Source organism: Apteryx rowi, unplaced genomic scaffold (assembly GCF_003343035.1).
Source record: "Apteryx rowi isolate R43461 unplaced genomic scaffold, aptRow1 scaffold_13, whole genome shotgun sequence".
Taxonomy (NCBI): Eukaryota; Metazoa; Chordata; class Aves; order Apterygiformes; family Apterygidae; genus Apteryx; species Apteryx rowi.
In genome coordinates, this window is record NW_020447530.1 from 2,268,230 (window position 1) to 2,290,551 (window position 22,322).

General features: G+C 47.0%; 1 protein-coding gene across 1 annotated transcript in view; it reads right to left on the minus strand.

Annotated features, from left to right (window-relative positions):
• MDGA2 (MAM domain containing glycosylphosphatidylinositol anchor 2) overlaps positions 1-21,877 on the minus strand; it is a 232,614-nt gene extending 210,737 nt beyond the window's left edge. The window contains exons 1-2 of the mRNA XM_026056066.1: positions 21,793-21,877; positions 21,357-21,496 (exon numbers count right to left, since the gene is read on the minus strand). Of these exons, the coding sequence (XP_025911851.1) occupies positions 21,357-21,496; positions 21,793-21,877 (225 nt within the window). The remainder of the gene's footprint in view (positions 1-21,356; positions 21,497-21,792) is intronic.
• Positions 21,878-22,322: the final 445 nt, after the last annotated feature.

The window sequence follows — 22,322 nt, forward strand, 5'->3', positions numbered from 1 at the left end:
GTTTTTCTTCCATGAAAAGCAATGCCTATACGTGCTGAATGACATCTTACAAATTCACTGAGCTAAAAATGAGAGCAAGATCCTGGGATTTAACTCGTTTTAGCTGTCATGACAAAAAAAAGATGACATTTTATTTTGCTTGAACGGTGGGGGAATTGGGGAGGAGGATATCAAGGAGAAGAGGGAAGAGGGAAGAAATCTTGCTGTGAAGGCAGCTTGCTAGGAGAAGCTCTCGGTGGCATCTCAGGCCAGAAGAGAGCACCAGCTGCTGAGCACAAGTCACCGAGATCGCATCATCAAGCCCATGATTTCTCATAACATAAGAAATGAGGGGCAACCACTGAAACGATCAAGCAGCAAGTTAAAAAGAAAAAAAAAAACGTTATTTTTTCTTTCCACATACAACCTACGACTTTGCTGTGCAACTAATTGCCACAAATTCTTAACTATCAAGTCATGTTGGCATGAAGGCCAAAGGCATAAACTGATTTAAAAAGAGGATATTCATTTATGGAAATTATATCTATCTATAGCTAGTTAACACAATCAGATGCAACGTTTCGCTCAGGAAATGCTGAAACCTCAGACGTCCAGGAGCTGGGAGATCAAACACATCCCATTTTTACACACTGGCGCTGGACAAGAGACAGGACAACGGACACTTGCGTTAAAACCTTCCATACCGGGTTAAGTCGGTGTTTGAAAATGCCAGTGACAAATGCCAAAAACATCTCGGCTTCCATGGTTTTGCGTCTGGGTATGGATTTTTTTTTTTTCTTTCACAGGATGCAGAAATGACCAAGTCTCCATCAGACAGTGAAAGCATCTGAAAAAAGGTGCATTAAACAAAACTGGGAAAGGACTCCTCCTCCCCTTTCCCGCATCTGGCCCAGGCGATAAGGGCTCTGCAAGAGCTTTGTTCGGGGAAAAAGAAACCGAGCCCGTGTTTGAATCCTACCTACTTTGAGATGTTTCACTTATTTTTGAGTCAGAAACCAATGAGAAGAAAACGGATCAAAACCGCAGCAATCACAAACAGCATCATTCATGTCTTCTTGTACTTTCTTGGCATACCTTTAAATGACTCCCACAAGTGCCAAAGAAAGGGATCTGGGAACGGTTCCCACGTATCAAGAGAATTGCAAATACATATCAAAAAAAAAAAAAAAAAAAAAAAATCGGTTCAGCTTGTAACTAGGAAGAAAAGGCCAGGATTAAGCAGAATTTTAGACTGAAGGCTAAAGAAAGCATCACAAGATCAAGAAACAATGAGCTGATTTCCAACGGGAACTAAAGATAGCGTCAAAGCAGGGAATCTTCATAAATACCGAAGCGGAYAGCACAAGGAAGAGGGGCTGCAGGCCCTGGAGAGATGCCTGGGACACCCGAGCGCTCCGTCCCCGCAAGCCTTTCCCGCGATTCCAGGAGTCTCGCGAAGCCCAAGTGAGCCCAAGCAGCCTCGGCAGGGCACCACCGCCACRCCAGCGCATCCCTCTTACCGCAAAGCTGCACTGCCGGCATTAAAATACAAACAAAGTGGCTTTTTCCCTTCCACTTACCTTAAGAAACCAGAATTACAAAGACAAGACAACACAAAAAAAAACCCAAACCACACACCCCCAACTGACCGCCAAAAACCACCCCGGGGAGGTCAGAAAATTATTGCCGGAGACCAAGAGAAGCAGAGAGATTACAGCACCGCTTTTKGCTTTGCTTTAATTTTCACCTTCCTTTTGCAAGGAGATGACAAAAAAAAAGACGAGGCAGCTGAACCAAGCTGCAGTCCGCCAAAAATTAAACGGCCAGATCCTCTCCAGCTATACATGGCTGGCTCTGAACGCTGTCAGACAGCGAGGATTTGGGTTTTTTTTTTTAATTGTGATTTTACTTTCTTTGGATGGTGTGCAAATTTCCTTGATTTTACAAGAGATTTTTAGTTAATTATGTATTTACCTAGTTAGCATAATTGTCTCCAATTATATAATTAGTGTTCATATGTGTAATCATTTGAACATGTAATTATATCTAATTACACCATTAAAACGTGCAAGTCATAAATATCTTTATCATTTTGATTGATAGATGTATAGGGAGAAAAAAAAAAAGCCTCACTTGTTATTTTTATCTCCGGGATCCTGAAATCGGCAAGAGTTAGAGGATTCAGCCTATAATGTTGTAATTATTTATAAGGACCTCTCAAGCCTCCGCCAAGGTTATACCTTTCCAGCAGACGTAGAAAGATTCAAACCACTCAAAGCTAAAGGAACAAACAGACACCCAGYGCAATGAGATTTTGCTGTGAAAAACACTAATAAGAATAATCTAGGAAATATTTATTGTTTAGTGTCAAATKATGCCCCTGCTGTTATGCAGAAGAATAACAGCCCACATATAAAAGGGTAACAGAACAAAACGCCCATAAATTGTTCCTGCTCGTCCTGGTGGAAGACACTGTTATGTCCTAGGGCGGAATTTCACTTTTAAAGCTCCCTACGCTTTTAAGCGACCTTTTGGAGACCCAATATAGCAAAACTTAATAGAACACTAACACTGTTGCCTCCTCTTTAGTTTTATTTTAATGGCTGCCAGGTTTTACGCCGTGTGCCCTGTAGTGCAGCACCAGAACAAATACCTGGTGCATACGAAACGAATTAGGGCAGTGACAGCTGAGTCTTCTTCTTAATTGCTTTTGGCTGGGAAGACAAACATTTGCACACAGATTAAATAGTTAAGCTTATTTAAAGTTCAACTTTTCCTCTTCTGGTTCAGATTTCCTTCCTCTACTAACATAGAGAACAGTCTATTAAGAAAAAAAAAAACAAAATACAAACAAAAAACCAAACAAATGTGTCTGAGCTGACTCCGAAAGCCGCAGGGGAAAAAAGCCTAACATAACAAGAGCTCTTCAACACCACTTGGGAACAAGCCTCGATGGCACAGCATCCTTCAGCAGAAGACACATGTTTTTTACAGCCTGATAAACCTACTTGCACTCTGCAGAACTCCTAGATGCAAGTGCCCAAGTGGATGTCACCAAAAATAAACCCAGCGCTTCCAGAAACGGCTCCTCCCAGCTCAGAGGCTGAAGGAGAGCTCAGCCTATGATGCAACTTCATCTACCAGGAGAGCGTGGTAGTAACAGAGAACAAAACAGCACGGAAGGAACAGAGAGAGGTAATTTAGCAGAAGCAACCCAACTCGTTCACTCTTTCACCATCAGGCACCTCAGAGCCACCAGGTTTTCCAAGTTGCATTTCTTCCATTCAAATGCAAAAGTTGATATCTCAAGAACCTGCATTAGCAAATGAGGCTATCGCTTCTGGTCCTTGGGTGCCATCCGTTATTGCTCTGAAAGCACCATCCTCAAGATCGTATGGAAACATGCAGAAAACAGTATGGTAAGTTTACTGTACACAGAACTGTACTATGTTCCAGAACCAGCCMGAATGTGTATAAACCAGAACCACGGGGAAATATCAGTTAGTGGGACACATTTGCTGTGAAGAGAGAGAAAAGTTAATAATTTGGGAAAAATGTTACTCTGTTCCTTTGTATCAACAGCTCTTGCACCCCAACCAATGGAGATACTGAAGGAGGCTTTGGGTAATAAACCATGCAGTGTTCTGAGCTTTCTACACTTCAAAACATCTTCCTCCTGCCCCCTAAATTTAGTGGGCTATAAGAAAAAGGCTCTGAGGAACAACTGAGCTGCTAATGTTCAGTGACTGAAATGCCAGTCATGGGAGTGCACGCTGGCACTAGATAAATCTTCCCTTGAAGTGTATTGGCTTTAGGGCCAGATTCTGGAATCAAGTATAGAAAGCACTAGCTTCAAAGTTCAGAGTCATACCATGCCTTCTGGAAGGCACTAATATATGTTTGGACCTTTGGTTCTAATATATTTTGTTACCGGAGAAGAAATCAGGCAGGAAATCAAACGTGGTCTCCACCCATGAACACTTCTTCCCACTGTGGGAGAAAACCACCAGGAACCCATTGCTCTGAGCTATTGCTCCCACATGTACGAGAATGTCTCTTCCACCACATCCACAGCCATGGAAATGCTGATTCCCCATTCCGCTCCAGAATAACATCAGCTGTTTTACTGAGAGCTCTGTTTTCACAGACCAGTTGTCTGTCCAAAACGTACCTCTGCTTCAAGCAGAACAGATCCACACATGTTGCTAGCTTCTCCGGGTTATTACATTATCTCTTTACCCAAATAGCTTCTTTCTCACCTTTTCAGTGAGCCTCGTTTTTGACTATGAAACCAGTATGTGCAACGGCCATGGAAAAAACAGCTACTTCTGCGCCAGGGCTGCCACCTCCCAGAACCACGTGACCATCCCATCAGCCAGCCCCTCACATTCGTTTAAGGAACATCACGAAAAAGAAAAACAACAGCTAACAAGAGACAGCCACAATATAAAGGTTATGAAGTGCAATTTTGGCAGAAGATCCAAGGAAACAGGAGAAGAAACAGTCAATCCGCTCAGAGGGAAAATGTCTGTATTTCAGTAGCCTGGAAAATTTTGCTCTTTTCATTCTGGCAACGGGAGATGCACGCTCTGTGTTCCTTGGAACACAGTTCCTTGGAAACTTGTAGGGGACTTCTGGCAGCTTTCAAGCTTCCACAAGGGTCAATATGAAGCTGATACGGTAAAAATCACCAACCTGGATATCATTTCCAGCTCCGCATGATTCTCCGATAGCCTCATTTCAGTGATTGCTGATACTCTAGCAGGCCTAAGCTCAATATTCTCAACTGAGAGTGTGCAACTGAAATACATACTTCACTCACCCCGATGCTGCATTTATCCTGATTGAACTTGACTTCTTTCTCCTACCATTTCCAAGCCCCTTTTAGCAACTTTCTAACATATTTCTCATCAAGAGACAGCAGCTTCCAGGAATCAGGAGAATCAGCAAGATACAACTGGTCACATTATTCAGAATAAAACAACTGAGGAGTTCAGTTTCTTCATTGACTTGCAAACCACGTGTCTTAATCCAACTTCTGGCAAATGATAGGTTGAATAGCTTTATGAGCGCATTTCTGCCTGCAGCATTTTAACAAAATATTTAGTGGGACCATACGTTGTCCACARCATGCGACTGAGTTGCTATAGCAAGATGGTATCATGCAAAGCTGGGTTACATTTTGTTTTAATAGTTACTAGCCACAATGAGTGATTAAGCAAATAAAACTAATGAACAATAGACCCTCAGGAATGGATGCAAATTCACGAGGAGTGGAAAAAGAACGACCAGACATTTAGCAAACATTCATATATACAAAGGGAAATAGAAGAGCCATGGTTTTCTCCAAATGAAGATCCTGTCCATGACATGAACAAATAACCGTATTAACAGTCCACCATCAGAAAGTTCAGAAAGTCTTTGGCAGAACTGTGTGAGAAAGCATTTCTCCTTTTTGGTGACAACATCTGGAATAAAAAAAAAGCTGTATTCCAGTGGGAAAATAGCTATAGAAAGAGAAGCTATATTTAATTTACAAAGCTTAGCCCCAAGAACAGCCTACTGCAAGGCTGGCAAGACATTCTAAACACTAAGCAGGGAAGAGGACCGTTGTCTCCATGAAGATGGAAGCGCTCAGTGCAGCACAAGGAAGGAAGACGACGACCAGCCGTTTTGCAGGCTTGGACTATTGTGTCTAGCTCCGAGTGTCAGGAAAGACCACGTGCCAGAGGGGCAGACGCACCAGGTGGCAACGAGAATGCTGGACCTTCCTCGTTACTGCTCCCAATGAACTCCGCGCTCCATGGCATGATGGAGAAGAGGCTAAATAGCTCCCACATTACAAAGACAACTCCACCAAGCCCTTTTCCATATGATTCTTCCTGTTTGTAGGCACTAGCAGGAATTAATTACAATTTAACTGCAAGTTTTTAGTATTGGATTGCTACTAGACAAGGACTTCAGGTCCAAAACATATTTTGGGGGAAATGCCCTCTTCAGTGGCTTGTGTTACTTTCCTGGGTTGCTTTTTTGGAAGGCTAAGTTCTTACTGCCTTCACCATCAACAACATATTCAACAGAAATGGCTGGGTCTCAGCACCTCCGAACCTCCCTCCTTCCTTACCCGTTTCAATACGTCTACCTGCTCTTACTTCAAAGGCTCCCACAGCCATCCTCAAGAAAGCCTCTCCTCCCTTAGCTGAGGCTATGCAAGAAAGATTTAGCTTTGAGACAATATAATAATAAATGTGGTTTAGAAGCAAGCAAAGGCAACTTCTGAAACACCCACTGCACCCTGGGATCTCACAACATCGCAAAACCGCAGCCCCTGAGCGCCCGGAGTCGGCAGGCAGCTAACACGCACGCCACACTGTGCTGCACTGATCTCCTCCTCTTTCAGCTCCAACAAGCAAGTTCTTGCCAAGCACTAAGGTAACTGAATCAACAGATACACGYAACTGCGGCACGCTAAAGGAACACCATTATTTAAAATGCATCTTAATTGCTCGGTGTGATTAACGTAGCCTCCTCTAACATTTCTGGACAGAATCCTCCCTTCACCTTATTAGCATTTGCAAAGAAAGAATTTACATTTTCTGCTACTCCAGCCATTAAAATATAAAAAGCAGCATTTCAGAAAACAAAACAAAAAAGATCACGTGATGCTCTCTTTGATCACCTGCAAGCRAGACATAAAAGGCTTCTCTGCGGTWAAGTGGATACTACRTTTTCTGTTTTAATTGATAAGAATTCTTATTAACTATTGGTGTGGCCAAAGAAAGCAATTTGTGCGGAGGGGGATTACTTTCACTGAAACAGCTGCTTTCTTATTACAGTCTGCATATCATAATTGTACTCGCTTGGAAAAGTGATGATGATTTCATATGACTACTCAGTTCACTGAAAGACTTTACAAATGTTCAGTGAACACCTGACAAAACTCAACCTGACTCATGACTAAATTAGCCCGCATTTTATGCTGAAAAAAAMCTTCAAAAATGCTTCGCTCAATAAAGCTCACATTTATCTATGAAATGCATGTTTTTCTCCCATTCTTCAGCACTAAAAGAAATACGTGATTAAAATCTACATGCTATTTTTGTTGTTGACGCTATGAACAGGTTATTTCATGTTTTCTTCCTGAAGTGCTGCACCTGAGTTCACACCTTGATACAACACTGCAGATCCGTTCAGTGCTCACCGCCACCCTCCCGTGAGCTGTCTGACAAGAGAAATAAGCATTAAATGTGAAAAAAAGTCAGGGACAGGAATCACGGTACCAACACTGAGGGGCAGCGTTGAAAGACCAGCAAGCGAGAGACTCCTGGAGTTGCACCAGGCACCTTGGGAGAGGGCTGCTCCTGCCTCCGAACGCACAGGCAAGCGAGTGCGAGACGCGCTCTAACCAAGAATGACAGCACTGCTTTGCCTAAAGAAGGGCAGTTAACCACTCCACAGAGATGCCGGMACCTCCTGAAAAGCTAATTTTGTACCAGTTGTACCAGTGTTTCCCTAGCTATGTTCTTCAGACCTCTGAGCAGTATCTAGGGCATGACAAGCGTGCAAGGAAAAGACATGGAAAGAACAAAAATAAGAGTAATAAATGAAAATCTAGAGTTTACTCTTTTTCTGGTAGCAGAACGCTTCACAAAGAATTGCAGAAGCTGTTTCATAGACTCGTATTGTTCTTTAACTGAAAACCAGTGAGAAACATTGGCTTGGATGACCTTTCAGGCTCTTTCAGCTCCATGACTTTGCCCTGATAGGAATGCATGCACTAGCCCTTTATCCATGCCTTTATCCAAGGCGAACACAAGGCAGCACAAGGCTCTCTTTTCCCCATAGCATCACTGTTTTCCTGTCTTGCCTTTTGCTTCCTTCAGCGGTTCATCCATTCAAGCCCCACCATACCACTCAGCACCAGATGTTAGTTAAAACCAAACAACTCTTCCTCCTGCAATATAAATCCTGTCATCCACACACTGTGGATGCACTAATGCAGGAGCAAAATAGATCAGCAGGGCAAGCTCCTGTCCACACTGACCTGGCCCGCCTTGGTCAGCCTGCGCACCACCTGCGGAGCCGAACACGGAGCACGCGCCGAGAGAGCGTTCCCTATCAGCCCCCGCATCCATTGCTCCAGGTCAAGCCGTGTGCTCCGTGCCTCGTTAGTCAGGAGAAGCTGATGTACAGCATGAGTCAACTCAGCATCCTTGCCGATCCTCAGCAGCCGCAGGAGAAAGGCTATATTTATTCTTAAAGGAACTGTTGCTCAAGTGTGACTCGTAAGCAGCGAAGCCAAGTCTTAAGCGCAATGTATAGTCATTAATCACCCACACCGCAAACACCGTGGCTTGTTTAATGAAGTGCCAGAAAAGAAGTCACTGTCAGGGAGAATTTGAGTCCTGCATTTGCAACTGGAAAGGCTTGTTCCTGCCACCTGCGCTCCACTCCTGACTCCACCGAACTCCCACCACGCCACACGTAGGTCTTCAGAGCTACACAGGCCCAGAGGAAGAGCAGCTCTGGCTCTGCTCAGAGCGTGCAAGCGCCAAGTTCAGGAAGCAGAAGCTTTCTCATGGTAGCCTCCTAGCTGCAAGGGGTGTAATTATTTGTTGACAGAGTGGTCATCAGCACAGCACTCTACTCCTACAAGTGGAAAGAAAACAGAGCAAGGAAGAGGCAGGGAGAAAATTTTGGTTCTTCAAAATGCAAACCCTCCTATGCACTGCTTTTACAGAGAGCAGCGCTTATCTTCCGTTCACTTCACACACAACTAGGCGTAAACGCTCGTTTTAGCCCCTTGATTTCAGGGGCATAAAGTGACATAACCTTTCACTACCACATGCGAGAAGGGACTACAGAAGCACGTCAGAGGAAGGACCCTGATAGAGGTCTGCAGAAGGAAGTATCAGTGTCCATCAGAACCTACCGCGTCCCCAAAACAGGCCACAGAAAATCCCAGAGCTCCCTCTGAGCAGAGGGATCAGCAGCACTCGAGATAACCTCGCCTGTGGCATCCCTGGCTGAGAAACGGGTCCATGGCAGAGCAGATAGGGGCGGTCTGCCCCACCACTTTGCTCCAGCAGACAGGAAAGGCAAGAAAGCAATTTGCCACCAGTTATTCATAAACAAGGACAGAATCCACAAGCAAATGGTGTTATGTTACTCCCACAGCCTGAAGTCACCTGGTGTCATGGGGCAAGGGGAACAGAGCGAGGACCAGTCCTGGAGCCCCTACAGAGCCCCCATGGAGGCAACGCTAACTGCTCTGGAAGAGGAGGAAGAGGAAGGACCCTTAGAGCAGGATTACTCTGAAAATGCTTCCCTCACCCATGAGGAGCAGCTGCTGCCTCCACCAATGCCCTGAAGCCCAGGTATCCATCTCTTCCAGGCAAGGGAAGAGACATGAGCACCCTGCTGTGACGATGAAGAGCATTTCTGCCGTTACCTACAAAGCTACCCATGGCTACAGCAGTGGAGAAGGGATAAAAGCTTCAGCATCGCCCATGCTCCGCACAGCACATTTCACATCTCAGCACTTGCCGTGTACAACAAGCTAAAACGTAACACGAGTGTTCACAGCGCACTGATGTCAAAGACGTGGGGAAAAAAATCACCCTCTAACCAGCAGAGCCAGAAAAAAACCCTAATGTGAGCGAGGTTACGCTGACAAACAAGGCCTGCCACCGCTTAACCTTTAGCTGACAACTAGGAACGCACATCGCAGTCCGTTGCTGCTCTTTCAGAAGACGCCGCTTCCCTTAAGCTCCACGGCCCAAGCGCCACCACCCGCCTCGGCCAGGTCTCACCGCCGCAAGGCGACGCGCTCCCCTGCACACGTGCCAGGCACCCACATCTGCACTTGTTTCCACCTGAGCAGGCTGGTCCGCAGAGAAGCTGTAACTGCATTGTACCCTGCTACCCAACTTGATTTAGGGAACTGGCACAAGCCCTGACACCTAAGGAGCTCTGGTTGGTAGAAGCTACATCCCTCCGCATCAGCTATCAGCTGCATACACCAGCGAATGCCCTACTCGCACGATACAGAGGAGAAAATTAACCTTGGTACGTTCTTAAATGTCTTTTGTAGAGCTGACACGCAGGTACAGCACGACGTTCAGTTCGTAGGCCAACGTCTGAAAAGTAAACGCAGGTCCAAAGGGGAAAGGCTCTACCTCCTTCCCTTGAAGGCCACACCAACAGCCCTGGCGAGTCCACCCACCGGGACAGCGAGCTCAGTTCAGCGAGCCATCGACAGGATGCTTTTCACATTGTCCTAATTCCCAAACAGTAACAGGCTTTGCAAAACGTGGTTCCAATAAATAGGTAGATAGATTGAAAAATAAAAAAACTTCCAGGCAAAATCCTGAAAGTAATTATGAAAAATGCTTGCAGGAGGAAAAAAGTCTTCTACAACTGCATTTGCCCACCCACCGTTAGCCTCACCTGAGCATGAAGGCTGACATTTGAAAAACTTAATCAAGAAAAATTAGTTTCTATGGCAACTAATGGAGCATTTAATAGATCAAGTAATGAGCACTGTTTATAAGGATGCTGCAAATTGTGAATAGCAGTAACATATCAAAGGCTATATAATCACTGTGCAGAAAAACAAATAGCCCCACATGCAGGCGTTGAGGTGCTCAGAACCTTCCACACGATCAGAAGTCGGGCTGCGTTTTGGAGAACAACCGCGTAGCCGGTAAGTACTTGTAATTCTTTTCCCTTGCAATAAATGCTGCGCCCTTGTATTATTCTCCCTAAAGGACTTATTGATACTGATTAGACTCCAAGCATTTCTAAAGGAAGTTTCAAAACTGCTTTCAGCTTGAAAGTGCAACCACCACTTTGAACACATGAATTTCTGTATTTCCACCTGCACGGAGAATTTTTGTGGCAAGAAGCAGGGCGGGAAAACAGTGGGAATAAAGCTGAAGACAGATTTTCAGAACAGAGGCCCCTACAGAGCAGCGTCGTTTCAACATGACTTGTAGCAGATCACAGAGAGAGGCACGTACAAATCATCAGTTTGTTACAAAACTGCATCAATTGATTGAAAAGGCAAAAGCAACGCCTAGAAGGACTACAAGGCATAAACGTGCACTTTGGTAATGCACACAGGAGCACTGAGATGAAGGGGGAAAAAAATTCATTCTTCCTCAGACTGCTACCTGCAACGTACGTCTGTCAAAGGCAGCCTCAGATCGTAGAGGACATCATGAGAAGTTTAGCGACAGCAGAGTGGCGGCCCAGCATCACGCCAGGACACCCCTATTTGCCCTACCACGCTTGCTTCTTTTAAAGCCCTGGGTATACCCTCAGGAGAAGAGCCCTATAGCAGCACGTCCTCTTTGCCATTTCCAATTTATAAAGGAAGGAGAAAAAAAATCCAGGGCTTGCCTGCTTTTTCTGTAAGACAACGGGTCTGATTCCCCACTGCTTCCCACCTGCTCTAGTCACTTCTGCCCACGCGAAGGGACTGTGAATAATACCGAATATGTGCTTGGCATGAGCAGAAGTGGCTACACCAGGGCAAAGCAGAAGGCAGCTCTCACTTCCCCGGCTTACTTCTCTGACTAGTCGCAAAGAAAGGCAGCCCTGGAGAAGGCAGATCTGCTCCCGAAATCTGAGCCCCAGCCTCTCCCCCAAGGGAGAATGATCTGGACTACAAGCACTCCCTCGTAGGTATTCATATATGTAAACATGTCCTGGATACAGAACTTGGATATCCAGGAGCCACCTTACAGAACCGAGAAGACACATCTACAGCCTTCTGACGGAAACTATTTTTTCTCTCCCTTTACATCCAAGGAGAACTCCTAATGTAGGGAAAGGAATACCAGATGGCCAGCATGTTGCTAACCGCAGCCCACAGCACAGAGGCTGGATCAGCATCGGCAAGGTCCACCTCCCTGCAGATGGTCCACGGGATGATGCAGGCTGAGAAGACAGGTGGTCAGTGCTTGGGACGGCAGAACAGACAGAGCAGCCTTTGGGACTTCCTGAGGACCAGCTCTGCTCGCAGCAAGTTGCAATGGTTTGAGGCCATCTTCTTGTCTCACCAGACGCTTGGGTGCCAGAGGTTCACTCAAGCAGTGCATAGGCAACTCCAAGCCACGCAGCCACCGTGTGCTTTCCTAGGCTGGCAGGAAGGCAAGGACAGGACAAACATCAAACAAGAAGACTTAATGTCCTGTACAAACCAGGCAGAGGGTCTCAGCTGGGTTCTTCTGAACCTCCCCTAGGCTGAGCTGCTTAAGCTGATCCATCCTGCACTGCTGTCATCTGAGGACAATCCCTTCTTCTCCAGCCCATCCTTAGGTCTGGCACATGCCTGCCTACCATCTGGCTGAGACCTCAAGAGGGCCCAGAGCAGGAGAGTTAACAGGAGATTTTCTCTGTCCATTAGATTCTTAGCTTTTAATCTGCCTTTCAATAGTTGCGGAGACCTACTGTGAGCTCAGGATGGGAAATGCAAGTGAACGCAGCTAATTAGCCCCAACAACAAGAAAAAAAGAGTCTTTGTTAAACAAAGTGCATGATTTTAGAGTCTTTAATTTTGCAGGTGTAATTAACTGCAGCTCCAAACCCCTAGTTATTTAGGTGCTCGTTATCAACCTCAGTCAGCAAATCAGGAACAGAAAACTTTCTGCCCTAGCATTTGCAGCTCATCTTAAATGCTAACCCCAAAACTGGAGGTTTCAATGAGATACTTTTAAAATTTCACTTAAAGGACACAGTAAAACTCAACGAATAGAAGCATTACATTTTGAACATCTTTCTATTTTAGCACTGTGGCCTGGCTCCCATACATCCCTGAGCAGAAACAGAAGCAAACATTGCATTAATGAACTGCCACAATTTCTGTGAAGGCATCAGCCCAAAATTCACCTCTTGCCCCTCTGCAACGGGGATTACACGTGTGTAAGGGTAGAATGTGGCAGCCTCTGCTTAGCTTTAACGCCACTGCCTGTAACGGCCAAAGCAACAACGATTAGCGGAGATACAAGGCAAGAGAACGAAGAGCACTCACAGAAGGCAGCTTGCTTTTGGCGTCCCTCCTGTTGATATCAGAGGATACCCGACAAAGCTGAGGTGCACCAGCTTCGTGCTTGGGCCAGCGTTAAAGACCATGCTAGTCCCCCTCCATATGTCACCGTCTTGCTAACGTGACTTTTCTGCTCCACAGCACAYCTAACAGGGTCCATTTCAGGTGCGAGTTGTGATGGTCTCTATCTAACCACCATTGCACAGAACCACAGTGGACCAAGACCTCAGCACACTGTAGAAAACAGTGGATGTACAAACATCTGAGAGCAGATAAAGGAGGCTAAACCATTTCATTGACCCAAACGCCCAGGTAACGAATGCTCTGCAGAGGCTGCAAGCTAGCAGAAACACTGGTTCTGCACGCAGTGCCCATCATGCGCGGCCCTGCGCCCATTGCCAGGGAYGACCCCAAATGCACCTCCATCGAGCCCTCCATCCCACGCAGCCCTCCAGGGTGGCCCTGGGGTCCATCTCCCCTCAACACCTCTCCTTCCGTCAACTCCCAACTCTTACCTAAGGATGGATTTCTCACGAAGCAACTGCCTCTCTCCTCAGGTACCCTTATCCATCCCACTCTTTCTCTCCTCGTTTCTCCGCTACCAGCGGATCATTCCCTACATTTCCAGGGCTGCAAGCACATGTCGGGCTCAGCCCTGATGGCGATGGTGGGGACGAGGGAAGAGCTATCAGACATCCCACCTGGCCCTTTCCCAGCCCCGCTGTGACAGGGAGCCAAGGCCACACGACAGCTGAGCTGGGCAGCAGCTTCACCAGGTTGTGAGCTTCCTCCCCTTCCTCGCTCCCACCGCCTCCGCGTCCCTCCCTGTGTCACACAGGGCCTCCTTCGCGGCGCTTGCCTCTGTGCAGCCGTAGCTCCTCTTGCAGCGAGACGGGACAGTACCATTACATCTGCTGCTCACAGCAACCATCTAAAATCAACCGAGTGTTCCTCCCTTTAAGACATTTCCCTTTTCAGTTTGGATTTTCCCCTTTTAGTCATTCATATTTTGCTCTACTTAACTGACAGAGATAAGAAGCATCCTCCTGATCTGAGGGTCCTTTGAGTAGTCGAGCACTCCTGTGCTTTGGGTCCAAGAGGCAAGGTTTGAATACGGATCCTGCTTTCATATTCAGGATTGCTTCAGGCTCCTCTCTCTGTATGTATTTTAATTATTATTTACTATTTATTACGGTTTAATAGAACAGGACCTCTGAAAGCTGATTATCAGTGCCAAGCTTCCAAACAGTATTACTGTCTTTGGTTTCACATAACAAAATTGTCCTACGTGCCAGCTTAAAACATAATTCAAGACTCTCTCCAACCATTGGCACTGGAGACCATGTTCACGCTACCGACCTCTGCGCCCAGCTCACACCTAGCAGAGCAGGGACGGCTCCCCACCTACCCAGCTCCAGGACCTTCTGTGCATTAAGTGTATATAAACCCAAAGTTTTCTAGACTATTCGGCATGAACCGAATCCGCCGTCTCCTCTTTTGGCAGCTACTCTTACTGCTACCTGAGCCTTTTGCTGTTTGCATGAACCAGGCCCAAAAGAACACTGACGCCCCTTAAATCTTGTTGCGAGTGAGTACAAACCACTGCCAGCCAGGCTGAACCCACCGGTCAGTAAGTACCAGGAACGCAGCTGAACCCATTTCGCTCAGCATCTCAGTCCAGACTAAGTAATGGAACATTCATAACTTCTCACTTCTGCAGAATGATTTTTTTTTGTTTAATTCTTTTAGTTCCCTAGTTCTTGTTTTCATCTTCTTCTGAAGATTTTCTATCAACTTTAAGTAGCATTGAGACAAGCCAATCCGGCACGCTTACTTTTTTCCTTCTGCATTTCTTATTCCCCCAGTTCTCTTTTACTTTGTCACCGATTTTTCAGGTACAGAATGCTTTCCTGCTTTCCCTCTGTTCACGATAATATCCAACAGAAGCTGTTTGCTACACATTTGTCATGAGATCAGCAGATGAACCCAAAACCAGAAGTAGGACACGTTTATTTTTCTGGATCCACCATTTATCAGTTCTTTTAGTACTATATACACAGCGAAGAGAAAAGGAAAAGCAACACGGAATAAACGCCGCTGTTTTAATACACGATACGCCCAGTATCACCTGTCAGTCACTACTGCACGGTGACTTGATCGCTGGCTATTATTGCTATAGTGGGAAAAACGAAAACACCGTATGGCACAGCCTCCAAAAACCGAGAGGACACGAGCAGCGCTCAGGACTGCAGGGCTTTTGCAATGCTGAGGTCCAAACCGCACCAGCAGCTGCACAAACCGCTGCGTATTTTACGATTCCCAATTTCTGCACTCCTGTCGGCGCAGCCCCCGCGCAGAAGCAGCAGCAGCTCCGGGGACAGAAAAACAACAGGCACGTTTAATCCCAGATCTGGCCCAACATATGCACGCGTATGCTTGTTCTCTAACACACAGATATATCGATATATATCCATATAGATATATAAAGATACAGAGATATTGAACCAGGTGGCGTAACCGTAGATATGTTACCAGGTGACGTAACCATCAAATATAAATGCACACACAAACTGTGGTTCAGCCACCACCTTCCTGGTATTCGTCTCCCAGTTCTGCAGACCACAGCTGCTCTGTTCGCATTCATATACTGTTAAGAAAAAAAAAGTAGCTCCCATCATTTCATAAAAAAGAATCATTCYCTAAAAGAATGAAGTAAGTGCTGCTGAGTACTTTTCTCTCTGATTACCAACAAGAAGGTTTGAAAAATGGGAAAGTGTAAATTGAAATTAAGTAACGTAGCAAATGGGGAAACAACTCATTCATCAACCGGATTTTCTCAGCAAACTCCGTATAAAGCCCTGCTTGTATTCCATCTGCTGTATCCCAGTTAGCACAACAGTGTTCAGTCAGTTCACATCACAAGGTGATTCCTTACAATAAATCCATCTCTGTGGGTGCAGGGTGAGGTCCAAAACTACCTCCCCTTTTTTGGAGCCTAAGCAAAAGCCTTACCAGAACACCATTTCTTGATCTGAAACCAATTTATTATGTGATATGAATCCACATTTTCAGTAATGTTCCTGGACTCGCTTTCTTTTTTATTTTTGCATGTTTTCTGATAAATTGTTAAATACCACCTAATGATACCTGAGGTATAAATGTATAACAACAAATGGCAATGTTTTTACTTCCCTAGACAGCATTAAGAAAGAGGCAGGTATAATTAGCTGCAACCTGCGTAAAGAAAGCTAAACGCTTTTATTGCCTGAAGATGGTTTCTTTGAAGTGCCTTCTAGCAACCCAAATGCAGCCACGAATCTGCACRCGGTCACGCAAAGTCAAGGCAGAAGTCAGACTTCCGTTTCAGGTACAAAAAGAGCTTGATTTTTATATATGATGTATTTCCACTCCTTACTTGGGGTACGCAGCGAAAACTGATGAGGGATTTTACAGATGCCTAAAGCAGAGTTGTTGACTCGTCAGGGTTTTAAACAAAACCAGTTTCTATGCATGTCAATAGTATCTTGAGAAAGCTTGAAAAACACATGCAAGGTGAACCACATTCTTAAAATAGATACATAATTATTTCAGAAGCTCACTTCCCAGGTCTGATAATGTAAAAATAAATTACCATTTTGAAAATAATTTACAGAGCTTGCAAACAAAATAGAATAACTTTCTGTGCAAAAAATGGTAAAAAAAAAATTTAATGCTAATAATGCTAACAATTACCAATAAAATGCAGATTGAAAGCTTTTTCAGAAAAAAGAAAATATATTTACTGTAAGGAGAATAGGGACTGTTGTGCCAGATACTTCCCCTCAGTCTCATCTAATATCGCAGGCTGTCTGAACACATGAACCAAACAACAATATATTGTCAAGTTTCATATATAAATTCCGCTCAAATGAAAAAGGAAAGCTTAAAAAGAAATGTCCTGCCACCCCTGCCAGGCAGCCGTTGCCTCTTGGCAGCAAAGAAAACCCTCTGTAGACCTCACCCTAAAGAATCAGGCCCGTAAAGCAATATGCACTAATGGTATAGGCACGAAAAGGCGTCTTCCCTTCCTCGGAGCTTCTCTTTGGCAGCACTGCGCAAAACAAGGCGGCACATTTATCCGGGGGACCTGGAATTCATCGAGTAATATGAGAGACCGCGTGTGTCCAAGAAGATCTAGGGGCGGTGGAACGGGAAAGGCTCTCTGAATTTCCTTAACGTCTGCGCCGCTGGAACCTAAGCCACGCTGTTTTAAATACCTTGAGTACTTTAAATCTTACACTATCTGTATTTAAATACCCCAAGGTAATTATTGACAGGTAGGAGTCATTCTGCGGTAGATGCAAACCCGGGTTTACATCTGCCTCTGATCTCCCGCCTAAACCTGATCGGTGCTTTTCCCCAACAGCCACGTTGGCAAGAGCAACGCAGACGGTGGCGAGATTCCTCGCAGCCTCGTTCCAGACCAGACGGATTGTACACGGGCAAGGAGTCCGAAGGGCTGAGCTTCCTGGCGTCGCACGCCAGAGTTTAAACGCTGCGTTGCAAAAGGCTCTAGCAGCTTTTTTATTTTTTTATTTTTTATTTTTTTTTACTTCCTGCAGCACTAAAACGGAATGGAAATTTGATAGGAAGGTGATAAAAAGGCTAACGTTCAAACGCGGCCCTGCCAAGCCTCCTGCATTTCGCCGCAGAATCACCCTTCTGAGGCTACCAGAACTATCCCCCTGCTCTCGGGCAATTAATCCGCAAAAAACACTGCAAGTCTTGGAGAGCTGTAACGTGAGACTGAGAGTGAGAGAGCAGACCGAGGTGCTAGATGACAAAGGAAATCTACAAACAGGCAAAACGAAGAGAAATCAATTTTCCATCCTGCATCCCAGATGAGAAAATAGAGATTTTATGAAAAAGCAGCTCTGTGGTTGCTTTCTTGATAAGACATTTGGGGTTGAACAGCTTGTTTTGATCCTGCAGCATCACAAGCTTTGTTACTGCTTAAGAAGGCGCCTTTCTTAGCTCGTCCTAAGTATTTACTGACAGATAACAGACCTGCTTGCTTTGAAGCTGCCGAGAGCCTCCAGGCACATGGGTTTGGGAGGGATCTTTGATTTCAGCTGCTACCACGTGGCRCTGCCCCACATATCCATGCAGCCACGGAGAGGTCCTCATCCTTCTTCTCCRCCCCTCAGGCGGACGCCAACCACCAAACTATGAGCCCATCACTCGCATTTGCCCCCAGGCAGGGAGTTTAGGACGTGCTGCAGGGCAGTACGGGGGCACCAGGGACCCTGGGTGGCCTTGGCCGGGCATTTAATGTCCCACCGAGGATAAGGTTGCTCCTCCGCTTTGCACTTGTTGGAGGGTGGATCCATCAGAGTGGGACACCTTAGTGACGAGGGCAGAGACAGGCCCGAGGACGGATGTAGGCACTTTAGACCACCTCTGAAGGAGCCTCCCTCTCCCGTGATGAGGGCAGGAACGTGGCCTCTTGACYGTGGCTGACCTACGCACCCCAGTGCAGGTGAAAAACCCCCGGGGAACAGTGTCCCACTCTTGGCCGGTGCCTTGACTGCGGCGGCACATGGCGCAGCACCAACAGCACCGAGGAGCTGGGGCCGGCCTGGGAAGTCCTGCAGCCCCTGCAGGGCAAACRTCACCCCCCAAGTGCCCCAGAGGGGCATGGACACCTCTGCAGAGCCAGGGAAGCAGGCGGGAGCGCCGGGTCCCCGCGAGAAGACCTGCCGCACCAAGGGGGCGAGCGGGCTGCGCAGCACCCCGGCCTTGACTCGCCCATTTGAAACGCTCACGTTTGGGTGGGACCCCGATCCGCATTTTAATTTCTCCTCCGCTCAGAGGGGCAGCTCCATCCTCACTGACCGTTACCTAAACCGAGAGCCAGGTACCTCCATGCCACAAGGAACGGCACGCTGCGATGGGCTGTCTTCACGGACAAAACCCCGGTGAACTGCTCAGGATCCCCCCGTCATTTCATGAAAATCTGACTTAGGGCCTGACGCTGCACCAAAAACTCATAAGCTGGTCGCAAACTTTGATGGAGCAGGACCGTCACCTCCTTGCTTTTCCCCAGAAGCTCCCCAGAAGCCTGCAGTTAAGTTTCACTAGGAAACTTGCTCTGTGCTAATAGGTTTTTGAAGGTGTACGGAGGAAAAAGAAACACTCTCCGAGGCAGCAGAGCTGAAGCATCGGGCTCGCTTTATACCGAGCTCCTGTGTCTGCGCACGAAAGCTCCACTTCCCTCCGCCCAAACAGGCTGCACGCCCAAAACTGCCGCATCCAGAGCCAGCTTCTTTGGCTGCTGTTAAATAAGTCTGGATAATAAAAGTTTGGGATAACTGAGGGAACACTCAATGTAACTAACAGGCACTAAGGGACACGAATTTGTTTCAGGTGACAAGTTGTTAGATAATAAAAGTTACTGGGCCTGGAGCGGATCCCATCTTCCTTACCTATAACAGCATCTTATGCCATAACAAAACCCATGAAAGGCAGCAGGGTGTCCTCAAACTGGAAGGTGCTCCCGTCCGGCTTAAAATCAGAGGCCCCACACTGAGTTTTCTAACTCCAGAAAATATTTTATAACATTAAAATGTTATTATTGACTTTTGTGAACAAGATCTGTATCAATCCAGGGCCTCTCATTCAGCTCTTCTCTTAGAGGGTCAATGAGGAGCAGACCGGTGACAGCCACCAGCATCTTTCGAGTCCTCCCCGCCAATGTTTGATGAGCCACTAAATTCACATGGGGTTGGACACCACCAGCCTGGAGAGGGCAATCAGCAACGAAAGAGAACATAACAGCAGGGCAACAAGTATTTTTTCATGCTTTGTGAGGCACTGAATATTAAACTTGATAGTAACAGAACTGATTTTAAAACCTCGTTGCTCTCATTTAGAACGTTATAAACACATTTGGAATTACTTTTTGCAGGGAGATTTTTCTTTTCCCCTCCTTTCTCCTTTACAGGGCAACGGCTGGACAGAGACCCATCTAATTTGCAAAAAAAGTCTTGTTCTATAACGTGGGTTTAGATGTGACAGCAGCTGGGAGCGCGTGCCTGTACTAGACTGCGATTACATCCAGTGCGAGTGGAAGTTTCTGGGACACAGCGTGACCTGTGTCTGCCAGAGAACCAGCCCAGGCTAAAACTCGAACTTTTTCTTTCTTTTTAAATCTTCTCATTCAATTGGAAACAGCTACAGAACGAACTGCAGAGAATCACTGCTAGCTTTTAGACTTGAGATCTCTGCTGAATTCCCTTTCTCCAGTTCCCCCCTCAGCTAACTACACTTCACAGCTCCCCCASAGCTCAATAAGTTTGCCTTACGTGATTGCAAGAGAGAGGTGTTTAATTTGCCACCTTGCAAAAACAAACAAATAAATAAATAAATAAGATCTTTGCAAGGTCTTCTAGTGTTCAAAACCTCATACAAATACGTGAACCAGAAAACTTGATTACCATAATTAACACAGATATACCCTCAGCTCTCACTACCTGGCTTGCCACCAACACAGAAGGATTAAAGAGACCAGAAGGAAGAGTGGCAGTGTCAGAACAGGGAGCAGAGAGCAGTGAGTTTGGTTCAGAGAACAGGGTGAATAAAAGCGACAGAAACACAAAAGAAAAATAGAACGGGGAGGAAACGTAGCATCACCCTCGCACAAGGCCGTGGGCGTTTGAAAGGCCACTATTTCATGTAAGCTCTTAACAGACACCCTGGGCGAAGCGGGCAGCTGGAACACAGGCTGGCTGGACTCCAGCTTTGAATCTGATCCCATGGAAAAGAGCTAGGCCTTGAAAAGCACAGTTCCTTTTTGTCTAACTTTTTGTTTTCTGCAGCAGTGCAACGCCGCTGCTGTAACATTACAGACCCAGAAGCCCATCTGGCTTGCTCCCTCTGAGCTCCCGCATGCCTCTGCTTTAGTTGTCTACTCTGGTACATACGATGGACGTTTAGTCCTTCTTCTGCGTGTATTTGTTTGCCCTTTCCTTCTGCTGACCTGCGTGCACCTTGAACACTCGCATACCAGGACCCCACGTTACGATACTGCACAGATTTCAGAAGCCCTCTCCGGTCATTTTGAAGACCACGTTCCTAGCCAGGCAGCTAAGAACACGGAGATCTTTTCCGCTGGCGCTGCTTTTTCTGCAACACCCCCAAATCGCACCCTCTGCCCTCACCCTTGCACCGACCAGAATCAGCCTGCCGGAGTCCAGCACTTATTGGGGCAAAAAACACCCCGCGAAGGCAGGGGGCGAGGTGCAGCGCCGCGGCGGCAGGCTGCCGGCCGGCCTCGGTCGGGGCTCACCTGTGGCCGAGGATGGCCGGTGACCAAGCAGGTCAGCTCCAGCGTCTCGCCCTCGCGGATGGTGTACACCCTCTCCGAGTAGCGCTCCTCCTCGATGTTACACGCCAGGCCCGAGTGCACRATCCGCACCGTGGGGGGGGCTGCAAAAGCGGCAGGGAGAAAGCGGTGAGTGCGAGCGCCCCGTCCCCTTCCCCAGCTCCGCGGCCCCGGCCGCCCCGCGCGCCTCCCCCCCCCCGCCGCCCTCCCCGAACGAAAGCACCGCGCACGAGGAGCCATCCACCCCCCTCGCCGATACTCCCCGTTTTTTTTCCCCGTCCCGCTGGGAATGAGCTCGGCCCCTTTGGCAACAGGGCCCGGACCGAAGCCGCCCGCCCGTTTGGCGCGGGGACCGCGAGCGGAGGCGACGGCGGCGAGCGGACGCAGGGCTGCAACCCACGAGCCAAATGCCTGCGGAAAGGTGAGGTGCGAGCCAAGATCCCTGCCCTGCGGTCAGACCCGTTCCCGTTCCGGCAGCCCGGCATTCTCCGTGCCTGAGCGCTGGGAGCCGAGCATCCTCGGGACGGAGGATCTCGTTGCGTCACGGCGGATCAGCGCCGGCTGCGGCAGCCTCCGCGAGCAGAGCCGTCACCACCGACGCGCCGCGCCGCGCTCCGCCGGGGCACGAAGCTCCCGCGGGCCGAAAGGCGACTCGGACCCGGCACGAGCAGCGGACTGCAAAATCCAGCGCCGGAAGAGTTTGCCGTGTTATTTATTAACGCCCAGCAACGCCTTGAACGACGCCTTTACAAACTGATTTGCATTGCAGCTATTTTTAATTTCCAAATGAACTTTCCATTATTGTTCTTTTTAATATACATCTTCCTAAATGTATTATCAGACTCGTTATACAAATGAGGCTCCTTAATTAAACCATTAAAATTAAGCAGCACAAACAGTGGGGCTGACACTACTTTCTTTTAAAGCGAA